Source organism: Heptranchias perlo, chromosome 24 (genome assembly GCF_035084215.1).
Source record: "Heptranchias perlo isolate sHepPer1 chromosome 24, sHepPer1.hap1, whole genome shotgun sequence".
Taxonomy (NCBI): Eukaryota; Metazoa; Chordata; class Chondrichthyes; order Hexanchiformes; family Hexanchidae; genus Heptranchias; species Heptranchias perlo.
In genome coordinates, this window is record NC_090348.1 from 2,741,896 (window position 1) to 2,761,706 (window position 19,811).

Here is a 19,811-nt window from a genome sequence, read left to right on the forward strand (position 1 = left end):
TTGTGAAATTGCTAGTTAACTGCCCAGATATACATGTCGGTCTGCAAAAGCCAAGAATTTTGTTGGTGGAAATGTAAAAAGATTAGGGGTGTCTGCAATACTGGCAAGGAATGATTTGGTTCCTCATGTGTAGGTTTTATTAGACACAAGAAATCCATCACTAGAAACATTAATCAAAATGCAAGCTTTTAAGTCCTGAAGGTATTAATTAGAGAGTTCAGCTGGATTCCAAAGAAATTAATCTGTTTTTCAACAACTTTATGCAAACCATGAATGCGGAATATAAAGATTTAAAAGATGGACACACAATTATATCTCATGATATACAAAATCTCCGAGTCTCCAACTTACTGCAGAAACAGTACAGGTCATGACAATACATTACAATAGCGCCCCCTGTTGAATAACTTGTGGAAAAGCTTCAACTCACCCACAGCACCAAGAACTCTCATGGCCTTATTCTCTCAGATTATGATTTTCTGCAATTTGGTAATCACTTAAAATGAGTAAAGGTCAGGGGATGTCTTTTCAATGAGTACAAAGTACACCCCCCCCCCACTTCCATTAGATAAAACAAGAAACATATCTCCTGCCTTTCAGGAGGCATCTGTGACTTTGTGAATCATTTCTTCTCCAAGAGGCCTGCTATTTCAAGGCTGCACTTGTGCCCAAACCTGCTGATAATATTTGTCATGGAGCCACTCTGGCTGTGTCATGGGGCAGCTCCGTTTCATGGACCTTCCTCCACTCTGTTGTGTTAAGGCTTCATTCTAAATCACAATCTTACTTATCAGCTGGAAAGGCAGCACTTGACTAAGAAACAGTACACATGACACACACACACATAAAACGGATGATTCAGCAGCTCTAAGCAGTACTAAGTCAGAAAAAGCATCATGATGTAGGCAGCAGTGAGTCTTTGCACATGGAGGTTGAATTTCCTTCTAAGAGTATATGTAAGCAGGACCATAGCTAATGGCAGGTGAGCTTGCATTCTACCTTACTGATTGACTCTCAACATACAATAATAGAATTATACCAAAGTGGTACAGAAAGTGCTAGTAGGACTCTATAGGCCTTGACATCCAGCCTGCTTACAGCTTCGCAGTATCAAAGCATTTGTTGTCATATGAAGACAATGATACTTTGCAAAAGCATATAAGTTACTCCAGGTAACTGCTTTGTGGAGAGTATTGAGAGAAATTGTGAATTCTTTCATTGGAAGAAACGTAAGTTGGTAGTTAAAACATTAGCTCCATGATTTCCTGAGATCAGCAAACTCAAGTGCAGTTCATTACAAAAGTGGATAATTGTCCCGGCCACAACCCAAACAAGATGTCCACCACCAAAAGGTGCAGCTTATACTTTGTAAATAAGGGTTAGGAAAGGAACAGTTTTAAGTCAAATTGAGGCTTAATGAAATAAAATAGATCCCTTTTGGGAGAAAAGGAGAACCAGCATGGCCTGAATCTGGAAATTACAGACTAGTTAATCTGCAGTGAGTGAAACATTTGACAATGTTATTTAGAAAAATGCAGCCGAAACATAGTGGACAGCATGGTTTCAGAAGTAATAAAGTAGATAAATAATCACAAGGTCTGTTCAGAAACCAACACTTTGACTGTCTCTGTGATGCAGCAAATTATCTTCACACAGGTATAGAAACTTGCAAGCTGCAGCAAATTGGATTTTTCCTGTGTTGCCTTGAGCTCAATTTTTTTGAACTTATATTTCTGTCGTGCTCGGATCAAGTTGAAAGGGGTTAAATCCGTCACCAATGGTTTCTCACAGTGGGGGGTGGGGAAGAACCATAACTGCCCATCCCAGACGTGACAGCAATGGTACTGCTTAGTCATTACCATAGCTTTGAAACAATGGGAAGACCCCAGGGAATCAGTCAGCTGAAATGGTCACATCATTGGTGTCTCAGACCATCAACGAAGGTGGTCTCCTTTGACTGATTTCAATGCTGCCAAAATATCCACTGTGGGTTAATTAAATCATGTAAACTATGTTGTCTACAACAGCCTTAAGACAGGGACAGAGAAGACTGTCACACAGACACAGCATAATCTGCGTTTCACAAAAGCAGCAGGAAACAGTTTGTGATTTAAATGTCTGAACCAGTTTAGATGAGGTTAAACACATGAAGGTGAGCCCATTTTTATAGTTAGTGGGATACATCTATTATCTTTCATAATTAAGGGACATTGTACTCACTGTGAAAACTGTACACTGTTCATTCATATATTCTTTGTAAAATAAACCGGTGGACGGTTTGAACAAGCCATGTCTCATCTTGGTAAAGTGCTGTTTCCATAAAAAGAGGCCTCAAGCGCCATGATGGAGGTCAGTAACTGGCACATAGAGCAAGAATCTCCTGTTACGATCTCTGGGTTATGCTATCGTTTAACTCAATATCGGGCAGGAAAATGTATACTCCAGGTTGTGGGGATGTGAAGCCCTCTCACGAGAGTGAATGATTATGGAACACACAAGAGAATATCTAGCCCAAAAACTCAAAAATTGCAACACTGGGCTGGTCCTAGGATATGCCAATCATTTGCCCTAGTAGCAGCTCATTGCTGAATCTACTTAAATTCTTTCAAGGTGTAACTAAATGACTGACTATGAATGAACAGTATAACTAATAGTAGCTATAATGCATTTGAATTTTCAGGAAGGATTCGATAAAATTTCTAAAGAAGTTAAGGTTCAAGGAATTAATAGGAATTTTGGTATCTGGACTGAAAACTGGCACAGCAATAGAAAGGAGAATGTGATAATAAATGAAGATAGTTCGATCTTGGGCAGCAAAGAGTAGACTTCCTCCCAAACCTCTACACTGACCACCAGGTCTCTTGACATCTTTGGAAACTAGCTTTGTACTCCAAGAAAAAATTGCAGTTAGTCCTATTAGGAACAGGATAGGAAGTTACAGTGATGAGTAAAGAGAGGGATTGAACAATTCCATGTGGCGTGACATTTTAAGCACTGCTGTGGGGGTTGGGGTGCAGAGAAGGGAACAAAAGTTGTCTAGGACAATTGGCCAGGGTTGAACAGTGGAGATATCTTGATCAATCAGCCAGATAAAACTCCATAAAAGGGTGCAAGCATGATAAATATCTCACAACTAAAAGGTGAAGTCCAGAGTTAGTTTTAGGTTAAATAGGACCTTGTACTGGTCATGGGTCTCTTCCAGCAAGTGTAGTACTTAGTGCAGGACTTTGAAAGCCTAAGGTAAAAGGTCTCCTGGCATCCCTGGTTACCAGGCATTGCTTCCATTACCATTTTTTTTCTTAAATCTAATAGGGGATGAGATTCCCATTCTAATTTTGGTACAATGTAGCAGAAAGTTTTGTTGGCCAAATTGTACCCTTACTGTGGCCACCAAAAATAGAGACTTCTGTATATCATCGACCACAGCTTCACTAACCTCTGAATTTGCGGGGGCGGGGGGGGTGAAAACTTGTGATATAAGAGAGACAATCCTCCAATTGCAATGTCTCTCTCTTATGCTTTGACAAAGTCTAAAACTGCCAGATGTGGTTCTCACTGAAGATTCTACCAGTATTAAGTGAACCAGTGGCCGTGACGAATTGCCAAGGAATGAAAGCAGCAGCACAGGATTTATTTTTCCTGGAGTCCTGCTAGTATTTTCCCTAGGTTGATGCAGTCTCTGGCCTGAAAAGACGACTCTCTCCCAACCAGCAGTAATGTGGATGCTACAGAGTTTAGCAGCCAGGAATCAGAGATCCCCAATTATACCATAGGTTCCTATCCTATTACCTTGCAATTTATAGGTCCAGGTTGGGTGGGAGGCTCTGGCTGCCTGCCTCTCTTCGAAACCCTTGGAGAGGGAGCATATGGTGCCCACCAGTACGTTTAAGGCCTTCCATGACCAGTGGGCACTGAAGAGTATAGAGGGGATAATCGATATTCACATCAAATGAATTATGTGTACTGTTGGCTGTATTAAACACAAGTTTTTATTGTTTATTCATTACATTTGTGGTGCCTGTTTGGTGACACTGGAGCAACTCTGTCACTCCCACAGGTTAAGCAAAAAAGGCCTACCCTGTTACCTGCATGGAGAATACACACAGCGACTGCTATAATGGCTTGTATGTTTAAGCAATGTTATTTGTATTTGCCTGGGTATTATCCTAGCCCCAGTTGAGATTTGGACTGTAGCCTAATAATTTGAGTGGATATTTGCATAAGCGTAACCCAGGCAGCTTGCTAAGGAAGCCATTGTCACCTTAATTGTACCTCAAACTAACACCATCTTTCCCAGCTAGTTTTTTTCTGGAGTAGCATAAAGATTGTATTAGCTTTTATCAAAAGCATCCAAAAAGCAATAAACTCAGTTCCCCTCTGAAGTTACCTAGAATACAGTAAAATCATTTTATTAAAATCAATAAAAACTAGTCAAATTTGCACTTTCAACTCTTCAAAGCTGCACGTGGCTATTAAATCATAGCTTCCTTTTGTCAAAACATTTTAATGATCGTGTGTTAAAAAGGCTGTAAGATGACTTTCTTCGATGTAGTGGTAACTGTGTTAATTTAAGTGCTTTCATATTTAAAAATACACATAAAATGCTTATCTATATATTTATTGCTCAACATGTTTAATATTGTATATTTCCATCAAAAATATACTGCAATTTAATTGTTAATTCAAAAACTAAATCCATACAGAAATTCTTTACAAAATAGATGTGCTTAAACAGTGTAAGGTTGGTCAATATAAACAATTACTTAATTCTACACAACTGTTCAATGTCAGGTTAACAAAGGTCGGTATATAGAAATTACTGTCTTACTACTGACTGTTCAACCTGCTAATTCCAAAACCCACTAAATCTGAAAAAGGCACTTTAGATTATCCTTTCAGCAATGATGCAGCATTTTTACATTTAGTTTCACTTCTCCAGAGTCCTGAAAATACTGCTTGTACCAGAAACATTCACAAAAGATACTGGTTATTTTTTTTCAAAAGTAGCTGATGAAAAAATAATTACAAAGACGCCTGCGACAAGCAATGAACAATTTAAGATCTGAACAGATATGGCCACTGACTGTGTAGGACAAAAATGAACAGTTGGTACAATTCATAAAAAGTAGGATCTAGAGTAGAAAACGCCTCACTTATAAAACAGTCTTTGCTCAGAGAATTGTCCTTTTCCTCGAGTAATCTTTTCACTTATTGTTCATTTATTTTCAGAAAAAACCTGTACAGTGGAATCTGGATAAATGCATATCTGATCCAATCCTTATTCTGTTTCATATATTGAATTTCAATGCTCTATTCCCATTATGTAGAAGTCCTGATTCAAGTACATTTCTTGGAAGATTAGCTATACATTTATCAGAATTCAGCTGTTTCGCCTCTGAAATCTCAGCTAATTACAGACCTTCAATTCTTTTATTCCAACCATTTTAGTGCAATGGTATTAGTTCATTCTAGATCAACAAAGGATGACTAATCAGGAACTGGCCTGTTTTATTGAACATTTAACATATTAAATATTTTGAAACTGGTTGAAATCAGTGTCCACCATCTGTGCTTGTCTTGTTGCATGAAGTTATTGCTTCTTCTCATCACTGTGAAACTCTCTTGCTGCAGCGAGTGTTCAGAAATGTACTGTTAAAATGTAGTGCGCAGTCTTTTATTCTCTTCTCGTAATCTCTCATTTTCTGCCACCAAAGCTTCATTAATAGAGTATCTCTCAAGTAAACCATGGATTTCATTCTGAAAGGAGAATGTAATATTTCTTGAGCCAAATGGCAATTCGACATAAAATCTACTCTGTAAAAGATGTTTCAAACAAATTCAATATAAACTATGAACTATATGGTTATAAAGTGAGGCACACTTTAAACAACTTTCAGACTCTCATCTCCCTCTAAAATGATAGGATTTGATATTTTCCTCAGTACCATTCCCTCAATTTTCTATTTCACTTTGTAGGCCTCCTCGCACTTCCTCTGGGTTCCTCTACATTTCTTCTTGGTCTTGCCTTTCTCTTTCTTCATTTGCTGCCAATTTCTTTCCCCCTGGAGTCATTTAGAGGGTGAACTTTGTGCTTGTTAAGATGAATGATGACAGTGCTGCGGGGGCAGATACTTCATTCAATTTTTGTCATCCAATGATAGCACCAAGGTCCCAACTCAGGTATAAACAGCCAGCTGCAGACCACAGCTCCCTTTACTCAACCCCAAGCTCAAAAGAGCACCCTCTATTGCACCAGTCCAATGTTCTCTATTTCTCCCCCCCACCCCCAAGGCATTAACTTCTCACTGGGTTACAGATTCCTAGTCACTGGCATTCTCCAGTGTCTTACCAAGTGAGTACCAGCAGGCTAACTGACCATGGGGGTATCAAAGCCATGCCCAAGCCTGCCCTCATCAGACATGCTTACATTGAACAGGGAAAGGGCAGTATTGGACAGTGATCAAGACCTGGTACCCTGCTTGATCTTTCCCATTCGTAACCCAGAGGTAAGAAGAACAATCGTACAATAACCTCCTCTGAATTACAGGCAGAGAAAGTACAGAACTATTGAATCAGGTTTTGTGTGAAAGTGGGGACAAGTAACAGTCGGTAAAGTTATATATAATACTCCTCGATCTTGAAACATTAGTGCCAGTAACAGCCCCAGAACCACTGGCCGACCTTGCCCAATAACATGAGTCAGCTCGATTACATACTTCGACGGGGTCAGAATGTGTTGCACATGACATGCTGGGATCCCACCAATGTCGAAGTCAATACTGCAAAGGAAGTTGGGCTTTTCAGAACTCATGCCATTGGCTCTTTAATCCCCAATTTTATTAGCAAATAGAAAATATACTATGAGGCCGTGGGTGTCCTTGAAACTCGGTGCTTGATGACCACGTGCAGAAGGATATCTTGAGGCTGAGTGAACTCAAGGTGTTCTGCTGTAGGTAAGCCACCTTAAAAAAATATTATGCAGAAAGGACACAATTGTTTGGGAGGAGGTTTCTTCACATCATCAGCTTTCAAGAGAAGGTCGTCTGCTCTCTGATCTTTTCTTTCATAGATTCTGTCCTTCGTTTCCTAACTGCGTAACTGCTATTTCAACCTTCTGTAGATAAAGTAAAATGCTACAATCTGGGTCACATTTCACTTGATTTTGAAAGGGATCACAAATTGACAGAGTGCAGCTGTGATTAACAAAAAAGCAGATTCAGCTTCTTGTACACAGTATTTAACAAAAAAACAAGTCTGGTTAACATGGGCCAGCAAAAATTCTTTAGGAAAACCACTCTCTTATTGCACAGCAGGGGTAACATGACTGAGGTCCGATGATGGAAAAAAAGGTGGCTCCTAGCATGAAAATTCTAACTAAAAACTATGTTTGCTCCTTGTAAGCACTCTAAATATTTTTTTTTGCAGCTTCAAATTTAATCTTTAAAAAAGCATCTGTTAAAAAGTAAAACAGTCCAACATTTATTAACTGAGCTCAAAACTTCTGAACCCCAGTAGAGTTCACCACCTCTTCTCCAAATTCACCTAATTTCAGTACCATTATCCTGGCTTTATTACACTACTCTTGGTCCCAGCACGACTAACTTGTACATATATTACAACAGTTCCTGGACACACTCGTACAAATCATCCACAGGGGATAAATAGTCTGTACAATTTCAACTCGTTCATCCTTTGTCAATAAACTAACAGACACAGCGAGTTAACCTTGTGGATGACCCCAAATTGTGGACTATTCAGAAGCTGCTACCAGTGATGAAGTAGTGTTGCTAAGTTATCAAAGAGCAATACTTTGGAAACTGAGTTAAAAATTGGAGTGTCATCCTGCACCACTGTGCATTAGGAATTTCTCCAAGAGACTCAATGCTTTCAGGCCACACATAATGCAGCTAAAATTTAACAGATGTTAATGATGAAACAGTTTGGTATTCATAGTATTAAGACAGAGCTAGCAGGATATTTCCATGGACACACCCTTATCTTTAAAAAGGCACAGGTCAAAATGAACTAGACTAATCTGGACCACTTCAGATTCAGAATCTGGTCTGCCTCTTGGCCCTACACAAAGGCACGCTGGAGATCACCTGCATTCCACAATGGTTTCAGCATGCAGTAACCTATGGAAAATTTTAGGTTTGTCCATTGACTGTTTCCCCAAGTCATTCTCAGCAACTACCATGGTGAAATTCATAAGACATCAGTCACTGGTGCACTTACCACCAACTGCATCTTGTTCTAGTACTGAAGATAAACCAACCCACTCAACATGCTCAACATAATACTAGAAGAACTAAAGAATAGAACAGTTTAATTATTGTAGACTACCTGCTGGATTTGGAATTGTTTGATCATCTCCAGCTGCAAGTTTACGATGTCCCGATGCCACGCATCTCTGGGTTAAATAAAGAGAAACTTTAGAATTTCAGAACCATAATTTGACAAAATTATGTAAAGAGTTTGGAACAGTTCTAGAGTGAACCAGAAAATGGAGAACAATAGATAAAATTACAACTAGCTTCTTTATCAATTTTCTTTTTAAAAACATGAATGCCAAGTCTCTAACAACAACAAAAAGAACACATTTACTTCTTGTTTCATGCAAGCAACACAGAACACAAAAATACTTAAGAAAATAAGCTTGCCTTTTAAAAAGGATCTAATACTAGGTTTTTTAGTATTAACATTCCTTACTTGTAATCCTCCAAGGTTTCTTGTATCATGGTCTTAATTAACTGAATTTGAACAGACGTTAATTGCTGTCCAATGCCATCACTTCCAAAAGCACCCGCAATTTTGTCAGACAGGTTAGGAATTCCTGGTGGAGCAGGACTTATCTTTACACCTGCAGAATTAGCACACACACAATCACTGACCTGAACAGCTCACAATATTCTTTACAAGTGGTAAGCACTTGGCAGTGACAGCATATACAATACAATTTTGTGTCCGACTGGTGGTTATTTTGTTAAATAAAATGCATTAAAAGCTTTGCTACTTAGTACTTCCTTATAGACATTTCAGTTTAGCCTTTGGGTAACTTTTCAAAGTCTTGGTTGAACAAAATAATTTTTTTTAAACAAAATACTATGAAATGGCTCTCTTCCTCCATAGCTACATGTAATGGTGAAATAACATTAGAATAAAATAGTTCAAAATCCCACTTTACTACATAAATAGCAGAATGGTGCAAGAGCTGGCTTTTTACTTTCCGAAGGCTATTATTTTGAAGCATTCTATTAGCGATCCCACTGCTAACAAGGCTGATTTATAGTGATTCCACCATCAGCAGTGCTAATTACGGAGTCTTGGTCTTTAAAACTAACAGCTTTATCTTCTTGATGCTTACACCATGAAACAGTTAAATTAAAAAATGTAAATTTAAAGTTCAGAGTTATAAAGTTAGCATCTTACATTAGCCTCAGTTTTTCAATTCACGGCAGAGGTTTAAACAATCCTGGAAGCAATCATGGCAATTGCTCTGGGAAATATTTTGAACTTATTTAAAATCTTTTCACATGGACACAAGCTGAAGAATCCCGATCCTTGTGTGTGGAAAATTACTATTCAGGGTGGAACGGTATGATTACTGTTACGGAAGACATTTTGGATTGTTGGGGTGGGAGGAATAGGAGCTGCTGCATCAAGATTCACATTTTAAGGTGAATAAGGTGCTTACCAGAAAAAGCCTTCTGTCTGCAGTACTCATGAGCTCCCCTTCAATTTAAAAAAAGTCAAGGACTTGGAGTTGTGCCACCAGGATCCCGTAAAAATCAACCCGTAAAGAACAATTACTGTCCGTTTTTATTACAAGATATATATTTGTTTTATTTTAGCACCAACAGAAATTGGCAGTTGCTGAGCACAAAGTAAAAAGGAGCTCAATGATCACTGGACATCCATTCTCTACAGGCATTCCAGATTTATATATCAAAAGTCGTACACCTCCACACAGTTTCTGTTAACTTTTTCCATTATAAATTCTTATGTCCACATTTTTTTTTAATGGAAATGAGGGCCACTAAGGGATGCACAAGATAAACTCTCAGGTAATGACAGCGAAATGGCAGAAATATTGATTAGTTTTTACCAAGTATTTACCAAGGAGTCTACACATGGTGGGCATGACATTAAAAGAAGAGATCAAAAAAGATATAATGACATTTAAGATAGAAAGGGGGGAAATACTTGACAAACTAATCAAACTTAGAAAGGATAAAACTCCTGGTCTGGATGGATTGCATCCACACATACTAAATGAAGTAAAGGAAGAGATAGCAGAGGCACCATTATACCTATATATAAAAATTAATTAGAAAAGGGAATAGTGCCAGAGGACTGGCAGACAGCTAACGTTATTCCTATATTTAAAAAGGGATATAGAACCAGTCCAGGGAACTAAAGAGCAATTAGCATAACGTTGGTGGTAGGAAAGAAAATGGAATTTTCACTCAAAAGATGTAATAGAAAAACATCTAGAAACCGAAAATATAATTAAAAAAGGATTTCAAAAGGGAAGGTCATGCTTGACCAACCGTATTGAATTCTTTGAAGTAGTAACAAGGAGTAGACAAGGCTAATGCAGTGGATGTAATATACTTGGATTTTCAAAAGGCCTTTGATAAGGTAGACTCACGACTACGGTCAGAACATGTGGAGTCAGGGGAAAAGGAGCAGAATGGATAGCAAGCTGGTTACAAAACAGAAGAGAGTAGGGGTTAAAGGTAAATTAGGGGTGGGCAATAAATGCTGGCCTTGCCAGCGACACCCACATCCCATGAACAAATAAAAAAAAGATAAGTGTGAGGTGGTGCATTTTGGTAGGAGGAAAAAGGGAGAATACTGCTTGGAAAAATAAGAGTTTAAGTTGGGTAGAAGAGCAAAGAGATCGTGTCTGACTGACCTGATTTAATTTTTTGAGCTGGTAACAAGGAGGGTCGATGAGGGTAACGTGTTTGATGTAGTGTACATGGATTTTAGCAAGGCTTTTGACAAGGTCCCACAGACTAGTCAAAAAAGTAAAAGTCCATGGGGTCCAAGGGAAAGTGGCTCAGTGGCAGGAAGCAAAGGGTAATGGTTGACAGGTGTTTTTGCGACTGGACGGCTGTTTCCAGTGGGGTTCCGCAAGGCTCAGTACTAGGTCCTTTGCTTTTTGCGGTATATATTAATGATTTGGACTTAAATCTGGACGGCTTGATCAAGACGTTTGCAGATGATACAAAAATTGGCCATGTGGTTGATAGTGAGGAGGAAAGCTGTGGACTGCAGGAAGATATCAATGGACTAGTCAGATGGGCAAAAAAATGGCAAATGGAATTCAATCCAGAGAAGTGTGAGGTAATGCATTTGGGGAGAGCAAAGGGAATACACAATAAATGGGAGGATACTGAGAGGTGTAGAGGAAGGGAGGGACCTTGGAGTGCATGTCCACAGATCCCTGAAGGTAGCAGGACAGGTTGATAAGGTGGTTAAGAAGGCATATGGAATACTTTCCTTTATTAGCCGAGGCACAGAATATAAGAGCAGGGAGGTTATGCTGGAACTGTATAAAACATTGGTTAGGCCACAGCTGGAGTACTGTGTACAGTTCTGGTCACCACATTACAGGAAAGATGTGATTGCACTAGAGAGGGTACAGAGGAAATTTACGAGGATGTTGCCAGGACTGGAGAATTTTAGCTACGAGAAAAGATTGGATAGGCTGGGGTTGTTTTCTTTGGAACAGAGGAGGCTGAGAGGAGATTTAATTGAGATATATAAAATTATGACGTGACTAGATAGAGTGGACAGGGAGGACCCATTTCCCTTAGCAGAGGAGTCAGTGACCGGGGGCATAGATTTAAAGTAATTGGTAGCAGGATTAGAGGGGAGCTGAGGAGAATTTCTTTTTCACCCAGAGGGTGGTGGGGATCTGGATCTCACTGCCTGAAAGGGTGGTAGAGGCAGAAACCCTCAACTCATTTAAAAAGTACTTGGATGTGCACCTGAAGTGCCGTAACCTACAGGGCTACGGACCAAGTGCTGGAAAGTGGGATTAAGCTGGATTGCTCTTTTTCAGCCGGCACAAACACGATGGGCCGAATAGCCTCCTTCTGTGCCATAACTTTCTATGATTCTATGATCTAGGGGCGCAGATTCACAAATCATTAAAAGTAGCAACTCAAGGTAACAAGGCCATAAAAAGTGCAAACAAAGCACTGGGGTTCATTTCTAGAGTAACAGAATTGAAAAGCAGGGAAGTTATGTTAGAACCTTAGGTTAGACCATACTTGGAGTGCTGTGAAATATTCTGGTCTCCATATTACAGAAAGGATATAGAGGCACTGGGGTGAAGGTGCAAAAAAGATTTACAAGGATGATACCAGAACTGAGAGGTTATAACTGTCAGGAAAGTTTGAACAGACTGGGGCTCTTTTCTCCAGAAAAGAGAAGGCTGAGGGGTGACCTGATAGAAGTCTTTAAGATTATGAAGGGGTTCAATAGGGTAGACACAGAGAAAACGGGCCAGAACCTTGCTCAGAGTGGCATGGCAATGATCGTCGCAGCTCCTGCAAATTAAATTTACGAATGTACTTACTGTGGGGTCTGAGGCATCGACCTGCGGGATTTTGAACTTTTAAAGAACTGTGCCCTATCAACCCAGCCTCTGAGCAGGGTAAGTTGATTTGCATGGAAATGTCTGCGAGAATAGAAGTTACACCCACAAAATCTGTCAGGAAGAGAAGTCCCGCCCACAAGCGGGCAAGCAGACTTCATTCACTTAAAGTTAGTATTCTGGAAGTCATTGTAAACAAAAATTTTGATTTTTTTTTAAATAAAAAGTCAAAGAAATGATTGAATTAAAAAAGAAAGAAGGGAAAAGTAAAAATAAAAAAAATTAATTTAAGTTTTTTTTTTAACGACCAAAAACTATCAGTTCGGTGGCGATATTAGTTACTTTCCAGCTGGGCGGATGAGCAAGTTTGCGATTTTTTAAGTGATATCTATGATTGTAGCGTGCGATGGCCCTTTAATTCGCAGCTGTCAATTCGCAGACAAACCAATAGGAGCAAATTCATGACTTCCGCATTTGAGCGCGCATGCGCAAACGCGGGATCTTGCTCTTTTGATTCACCATTAGAAACGGAGAACGCCGTTGTGCTCCTCCGTTATTTCGGGAGCAAGCTCGGCCCCGATGTTTCCACTTGTGGAGGAATCCAAAACTAGGGGCCATAATTATAAGATAGTCACTAATAAATTCAATCAAGAATTCAGAAGAAACTTCTTTACCCAGAGTTGTTATAATGTGGAACTCGCTACAAGGAGTAATTGAGGTGAATTGCATAGATGCATTTAAGGGGAAGCTAGATAAACACACGAGGGAGAAAGGAGCAGGAGGAAATGCAGATTGGGTGAGATGAAGTAGGGAGGGAGGAGGCTTGTGTGGAGCATAAAGACCGGCATAGACCAGTTGGGCCGAATGGCCTGTTTCTGTGCTGTGCATTCTATGCCTACATAATTTTGTCACGCTATAGTAACACTCTCACCACTTGAACTGCTGCAGCACCCACACTGGTGGGAAGGTATAATTACAGCGATAAGCTTTCAATACAAATATGGACACAGCAATTTACAATGGGAATATTAAGAGCAATTTACATATATTAAAATAAGGTCAGAATGTATGACCTTAAAATGGGGACCAAATTACATTCCACATTCTAGTCCAATTATCCCCCCCCGAGCCTCTGCCCTCAAACACTACTGCACCTGAAAACTACACTTCATCTTCAGTGCCACAGAAGTTAAATTAGCATATATTTAAAATCTGGACTGTGTGACTAACAATGCACACTAATACTGCTATGTCTGAGATATTGGTCCAAAATGCAGCACCAATCAGGTTCTCACAGGAACATATGTCAGGCTTTATTAATACTTTTATTTTTGATTTTCTGTTTATAAATTACCAGCATGTCTCCTATGGCACTGCTTATGATAAATTGCTGTAAGAGGGTGCACGGTTTTGTACGGTCAGGAACATTGCACCGTGCAAGGCCATTACACCGTGTGTCCCTTTAAGGCTGCAAAGTGTGACTTGTATTAAGCAAACACTGGGTTCATAGAGGTCAACAAAGGGGCAGTTGCTGTTAAGTAAACACTGGGTGAGTTCAAACAGATGCCAATTAAGAGATGCAGACTTCTGGCTCTGGTGTATGTTCCAGGACTTTTCTTTGAAGTGCAACACAAAGTCAAGCATGACAGCATGAGAGATATGAAATCTGCACCTGACATACTGGTTTTATTGTCAGTCCTTTGTTAGAGTTGCACTCACTTGAAAGGTTGCACGAGAAGCTACTTATTTCTTTTTTCCTTGTTTTTAAATTCCTCCATGGCCTCGCCCCTCCCTATCTCCGTAACCTCCTCCAGTCCTACAACCCTCCGAGATCTTTGCACTCCTCCTATTCTGGCCTCTGGCGCATCCCTGATTTTAATCGCTCCACCATTGGCAGCCATGCCTTCAGGTGCCTAGGCCCTAAGTTCTGGAATTCCCTCCCTAAACCTCTCCGCCTCTCTCTCCTCCATTAAGACATTCCTTAAAACGTACCTCTTTGACCAAGCTTTTGGTCACCTGTCCTAATATCTCGTGGCTCGGTGTCAAATTTTGTCTGATAATGCTCCTGTGAAGCGTCTTGGGATGTTTTACTATGTTAAAGGCGCTATATAAATGCAAGTTGTTGGTGAAATCTGTCATGTTTAAAATTGCAAAAACGCATGCACACAGTTTCCAAGTAACTTTCATTGCTCACAAAACCTCGTGTCTTGAAGGATAGGTTAGTGGTCTGCTTTCACACCTTCAGCAATATCTTTGGCCTGGTCTCTCACTGTGCCTTGCGCTGTTTCTCCTTTCAATTTCTCTACCCTTCCCACCATGTGACAGTAAAGTTTCCTTTCTGCTTGGCACTTCCCTTCAGTAATATTTGAGAAACTAGCAACACAGCTTGGTGTCTTTAGCATGCATATGTCCCCATGTCTGTGGATGATGCTGCCAAGGGGAAGCATGTAGAGAAGAGGAGGGGGCCAAGGATAAATCTTTGGTGGGGGGGGGGGGTGGCGCCAGAGATGACAGTGCAGGGTCAAGAAAGGAAGCCACTGCTGGAAATACTCTGGCTCTGATCATCTATGTATGGATGGAACCAAGTGAAAGCAATCAATGAGCTGGAGAACAGAGGAGGATGGTGTGGTCAACTGTGTCAAAAAGGCTGCAATAGGCACAGAGGGATGATGAACCACAGACACAGTCACAGGGGATGTCATTTGTGACTTTGATTAGGGCTGTTTCAGTGCTGCAGCAGGGGTGGAAACCTGATTGGAAAAATTCAAACGGAGTTGCAGGAAAGATTGACATGGATTTGGGAGGCTACAACACATTCAAGGACTTGAGAGGACAGGGAGGATGGAGTTGGGATGGATATCTGCAAGGGCAGAAAGGTTGAGAGTGGCTTTTTGAGGAAGAGGAGGATGATGACTGTTTTGAAAGGAAGGGATGCAGTAGCTGAGGAGAGGGAACTGGGGGGGGGGGGGGGGGGGGGAGAGGGGGAAGAGAGAACAGGAGAAGTTGTAAGGGAATGGGGTCAAGGAGCAGGAGGTACATTTCATGGGTGCGATGAGTTCGGAGAGATGGTCTGCTGTCAGTTATATGGGGAAAGAGCAGGGGAGTGGGACTAATTGGATAGCTTTATCAAAGAGCCAGCACAGGCACGATGGGTCAAATGGCCTCCTTCTGCACTGTATGATTCTATATAAAACAGGGAAATTGTGAAAGGTTATAGCACGAGTGCCACTTCCATTGAAACCTTTAAATAAATCACAGGTTGCTGCACTGATTGCACAGGGTTACAGCTGAAGACCAGTAGTGGAAAGTACTAGTGGCTACTGTGAGTATAAAGTTGCAAGTTTGGTCCCTTGTGATATGGAGCAAGGCAAGAATTTTGAAACAAGTTATATTAAAACATGAGGGGAGTTCTTAAAATAAGAGAACAGGTTGATGGGCCGAAGTGTAAAAGAGCAAAACACATATAAATAGGCCTTATTTAAAAAGTGTATAGCATAGGAACATAGGAACAGGAGTAGGCCATTCAGCCCCTTGTGCCTGCTCCGCCATTTGATAAGATCATGGCTGATCTGTGATCTAACTCCATATACCTGCCTTTGGCCCATATCCCTTAATACCTTTGGTTGCCAAAAAGCTATCTATCTCACATTTAAATTTAGCAATTGAGCAAGTATCAATTGCCGTTTGAGGAAGAGAGTTCCAAACTTCTACCACCCTTTGTGTGTAGAAATGTTTTCTAATCTCGCTCCTGAAAGGTCTGGCTCTAATTTTTAGACTGTGCCCCCTACTCCTAGAATCCCCAACCACTGGAAATAGTTTCTCTCTATCCACCCTATCAGTTCCCCTTAATATCTTATAAACTTCGATCAGATCACCCCTTAACCTTCTAAACTCCAGAGAATACAACCCCAATTTGTGTAATCTCTCCTCGTAACTTAACCCTTGAAGTCCGGGTATCATTCTAGTAAACCTACGCTGCACTCCCTCCAAGGCCAATATGTCCTTCCGAAGGTGAAAATCTTCTTAAATAGCACTTAAAATCTTCTAGTTAAAATAATATTGTGCAGTTTTAAAAAAATCAATGTGACTTTGTTCCATTCTCCTTGGCATTCCTTTGTACTTTATGTGCCTGTTAAATTCATGCCTTCCCAATACAGAACAGGTAAAAATACAAATCAAAGATCGCTTCGTGTGAGTTGTGGAATGCTCACCAGGTGTAGAGGTATCATGCTCTGGGGATACCCGAGGAAACTGAAATTCTCTTCCTTTTCTTTCACATACATCAGGTGTTTTCACCATAGAAGATGTTAGAGGAATCCCCAAGGTCCCACACTCAGTAACGGAAGAGCTTAACTTTGTAAACAAATTGAAGCCATTAACAAATTAATTGCCAAAACACATCTTAAAAGAGAAACATTCAATGCGTTACGCCTTTGAGGGCTGAAGTAGGATTTCAAAATAGAAACAAAATAATGCTCCATTACGTTCATTTATACTAACATTCTCGGTTGTCTATTTTTGTTATTCAGTATCTTACAATATCCATGCAAGGTGCAGACTCCACTGTACTGAGGTTACAAACAAAACTATACATCTTGAATACTGAACAGATCTGGTCATATATGGGTTAAAGATCAGTATCCCTTTCAGTCAATACATCTTTTGCAAAAAATATTTAAAAAACGATCAAATCCAGCAAAGGATGTGAAAATTATTTCAAGCTAAATATAATGTTTACAGCAAATAGAATTAAAATAGAAATTGTGTCCCTATAAGTGGATTCTTGCATTCTCAATTGTAATGAGGGATCAATAAAGTTGTCTTTTTTTAAACCAATTTCCATGGTACATAGCCAGATTTTTTCCAGTTGGTAGATCAATGAAAAACAATTTTCTCACAATTTTTCCATTAAAAAAAATCTTGTCTTCACGCAAAACTTTCAGCAAAAAATTCTTTCAAGGGAGTCAGGAAAAATCTTGAAGACTTGGGGTCACCAGGTGCAGAACCGGGTATGTTAGTGTAGTGGTTATGTTACTGGACCAGTAATCCAGACGTCTGGACTAATAATCCAAAGAATGAGAGTTCAAATCCCACCACAGCAATTTGAGAATTTGAATTCAGAAAAAGTGACTATGAAGCTGTCGGATTGTCATGAAAACCCATCAGGTTCACTAATGTCCTTTAGGGAAGGAAACCTGCCATCTTTACCCAGTCTGGCCTTTATGTGACTCCAGTCCCACGCCAACATGATTAACTCTTAACTACCCTCTAAAATATCCTAGCAAGCCACTCAGTTGTATCAAACCGCTATGAACCACTAATGTCTCATATAAGATAGCACCTCCAACAGCGCAGCACTCCCTCAGTACTGCAGTGAAGTGTCAGCCTGGATCCTGGTTTGGGCCTTAAGCCCATGACCTTCGGATTCAGATGAGAGTGCTTCCACTGAACCAAGCTAACATTTAGCTTAACTGTCTTATTTTTTTTAAGAAGTGCCCTGCTTATTTTCTTGACTTCTAGCGATATTCCAAATAAAAATGGATTTCACTGATTTTCTTCAAATTTAGCCAGGTTTTTTAGGGCCCAATTCGCTCGACCTTGATTTTCTCCTGGTTTTGATGCTAAAATGAGACCTTAAATAACCCTGGGTTTTTTTTTAATTGGCAATAAAAACCTTCTTTAATGATCCTTAATTATGACACTTCCATTGTTGAAAATCTTTGAAGTATGTTAGAACATCAAATTGCCAGAAACATATTGCAACTTCATTCCAGTTATTTGGGAAAGAGATTGAAAAACAGGAAGAGGACTACTCTCAAGTCAATTGTCCTGCCACTAAAATTGCTGTATTTTAAGAAGGTTCCTACTTTGATTTCCTTGAATACAAAGATTTATACAACTTACAGATCTGTAAAACTAGACTTTGAAGGCATCCATCGTTGTTCTGCACAGCCTGACCAACACCTACCTGATCCAACCTCACATTATCCAGCTGACCGTTGTGCTCAATCATTTGGGATTTCTGGGTTCCTACGACATCATTTCCCTGTTGAGAATTTGGGATATGTACTTCAGCGCAGACACTTCTTGTGTAAACACTCTACCATTACATTCACACAAGAAAATCAAGGCCCAAGAGTGGGGGAGGGGAAGGGCTAAGAAAGCAATCTTTGATATTACTAACCTAATTTTCTTAATGGAGAAAAGGGGTTACGGCAATCTTGGTGCATGCAAAGCACAAAATGCTGCGATCAAAGTAACAGAAAACAATTGAAAAACATACTTTGAAAGGAGTAAATGGCACACCACATTGAATATTCTATGCCAGAGCAGTAACATGTTGGTTTAAGCCTCCAATTCTCCACGTGGCAGGATCCTGATCTCAACCACACCAAATATGCATTGAGGCAGGTACTTCCCACAGAGTAATGAAAACATTGATGGCAAATCGCTTCCAAGGCCTCTGTCACTCATTATGTAATGTGCAGGTACAGAAAGGTGATTGCAGAGGCTTGAGAGCTTAACTTCACTGTTGTGCATAGCAACCAAAATAGGGAGGAATAAAATGTAAAATGGACTCTTACAAAAACAGTCTGCCACCATAGATAAAGAAATTATTTTAGTGGTAAACTAACAGGAAAGAGATTGGTAACTGATCAGATTACATCATTATTCTTATAATTATTATTCCCCTGAACCACTCCTGTGCTTTCCCCTAAAGCTGATCAGTTTTTCATACGGTCAACAGAAGTTAAACATTCTGAATATATGAAACACAAGTACTTTTTTCCCTTTTGCAGCTTTTCTCCCTACTCAATGATGTTACTCCTTCTACAGTTCCATAGCACCGATCACTTCATCCAACCAGGCAGTATTCACATACCAGCCTTGACAGTGAGCATCATTAGGCTACTTAACCACACAGGAAATCACAGCCAAACCACACACACTTCCAATGGGGGTCCTTGGGATAGTGCTCAGGAGCAGGAACCATTACCGATTCTTGCCTCTCAAACCCAGAAGTCCTGCAGGTAACTATACTGTGACTCACTGAGATTAGCCAACTCAGCACAGACCAAGGATCAAATCTGGGGCCTTCCTTGTCTGTATGCTTCAGTTATTCACTGTGTAAATCTGTACGCTACTAATTTAGGAACATAGGGGCAGGAGTCAGCCCCTCGAGCCTGTCCTGCCATTCAAT

The 19,811-nt window shown here is 40.1% G+C and overlaps 1 protein-coding gene across 1 annotated transcript in view; it reads right to left on the reverse strand.

Moving 5' to 3' along the window:
- Positions 1–3,966: 3,966 nt before the first annotated feature.
- Positions 3,967–19,811, reverse strand: part of nedd1 (NEDD1 gamma-tubulin ring complex targeting factor) — a 46,384-nt gene continuing 30,539 nt past the window's right edge. The window contains exons 12-16 of the mRNA XM_068004602.1: positions 18,579–18,656; positions 16,822–16,963; positions 8,710–8,860; positions 8,344–8,410; positions 3,967–5,757 (exon numbers count right to left, since the gene is read on the reverse strand). Of these exons, the coding sequence (XP_067860703.1) occupies positions 5,653–5,757; positions 8,344–8,410; positions 8,710–8,860; positions 16,822–16,963; positions 18,579–18,656 (543 nt within the window). The 3' untranslated portion in view covers positions 3,967–5,652. The remainder of the gene's footprint in view (positions 5,758–8,343; positions 8,411–8,709; positions 8,861–16,821; positions 16,964–18,578; positions 18,657–19,811) is intronic.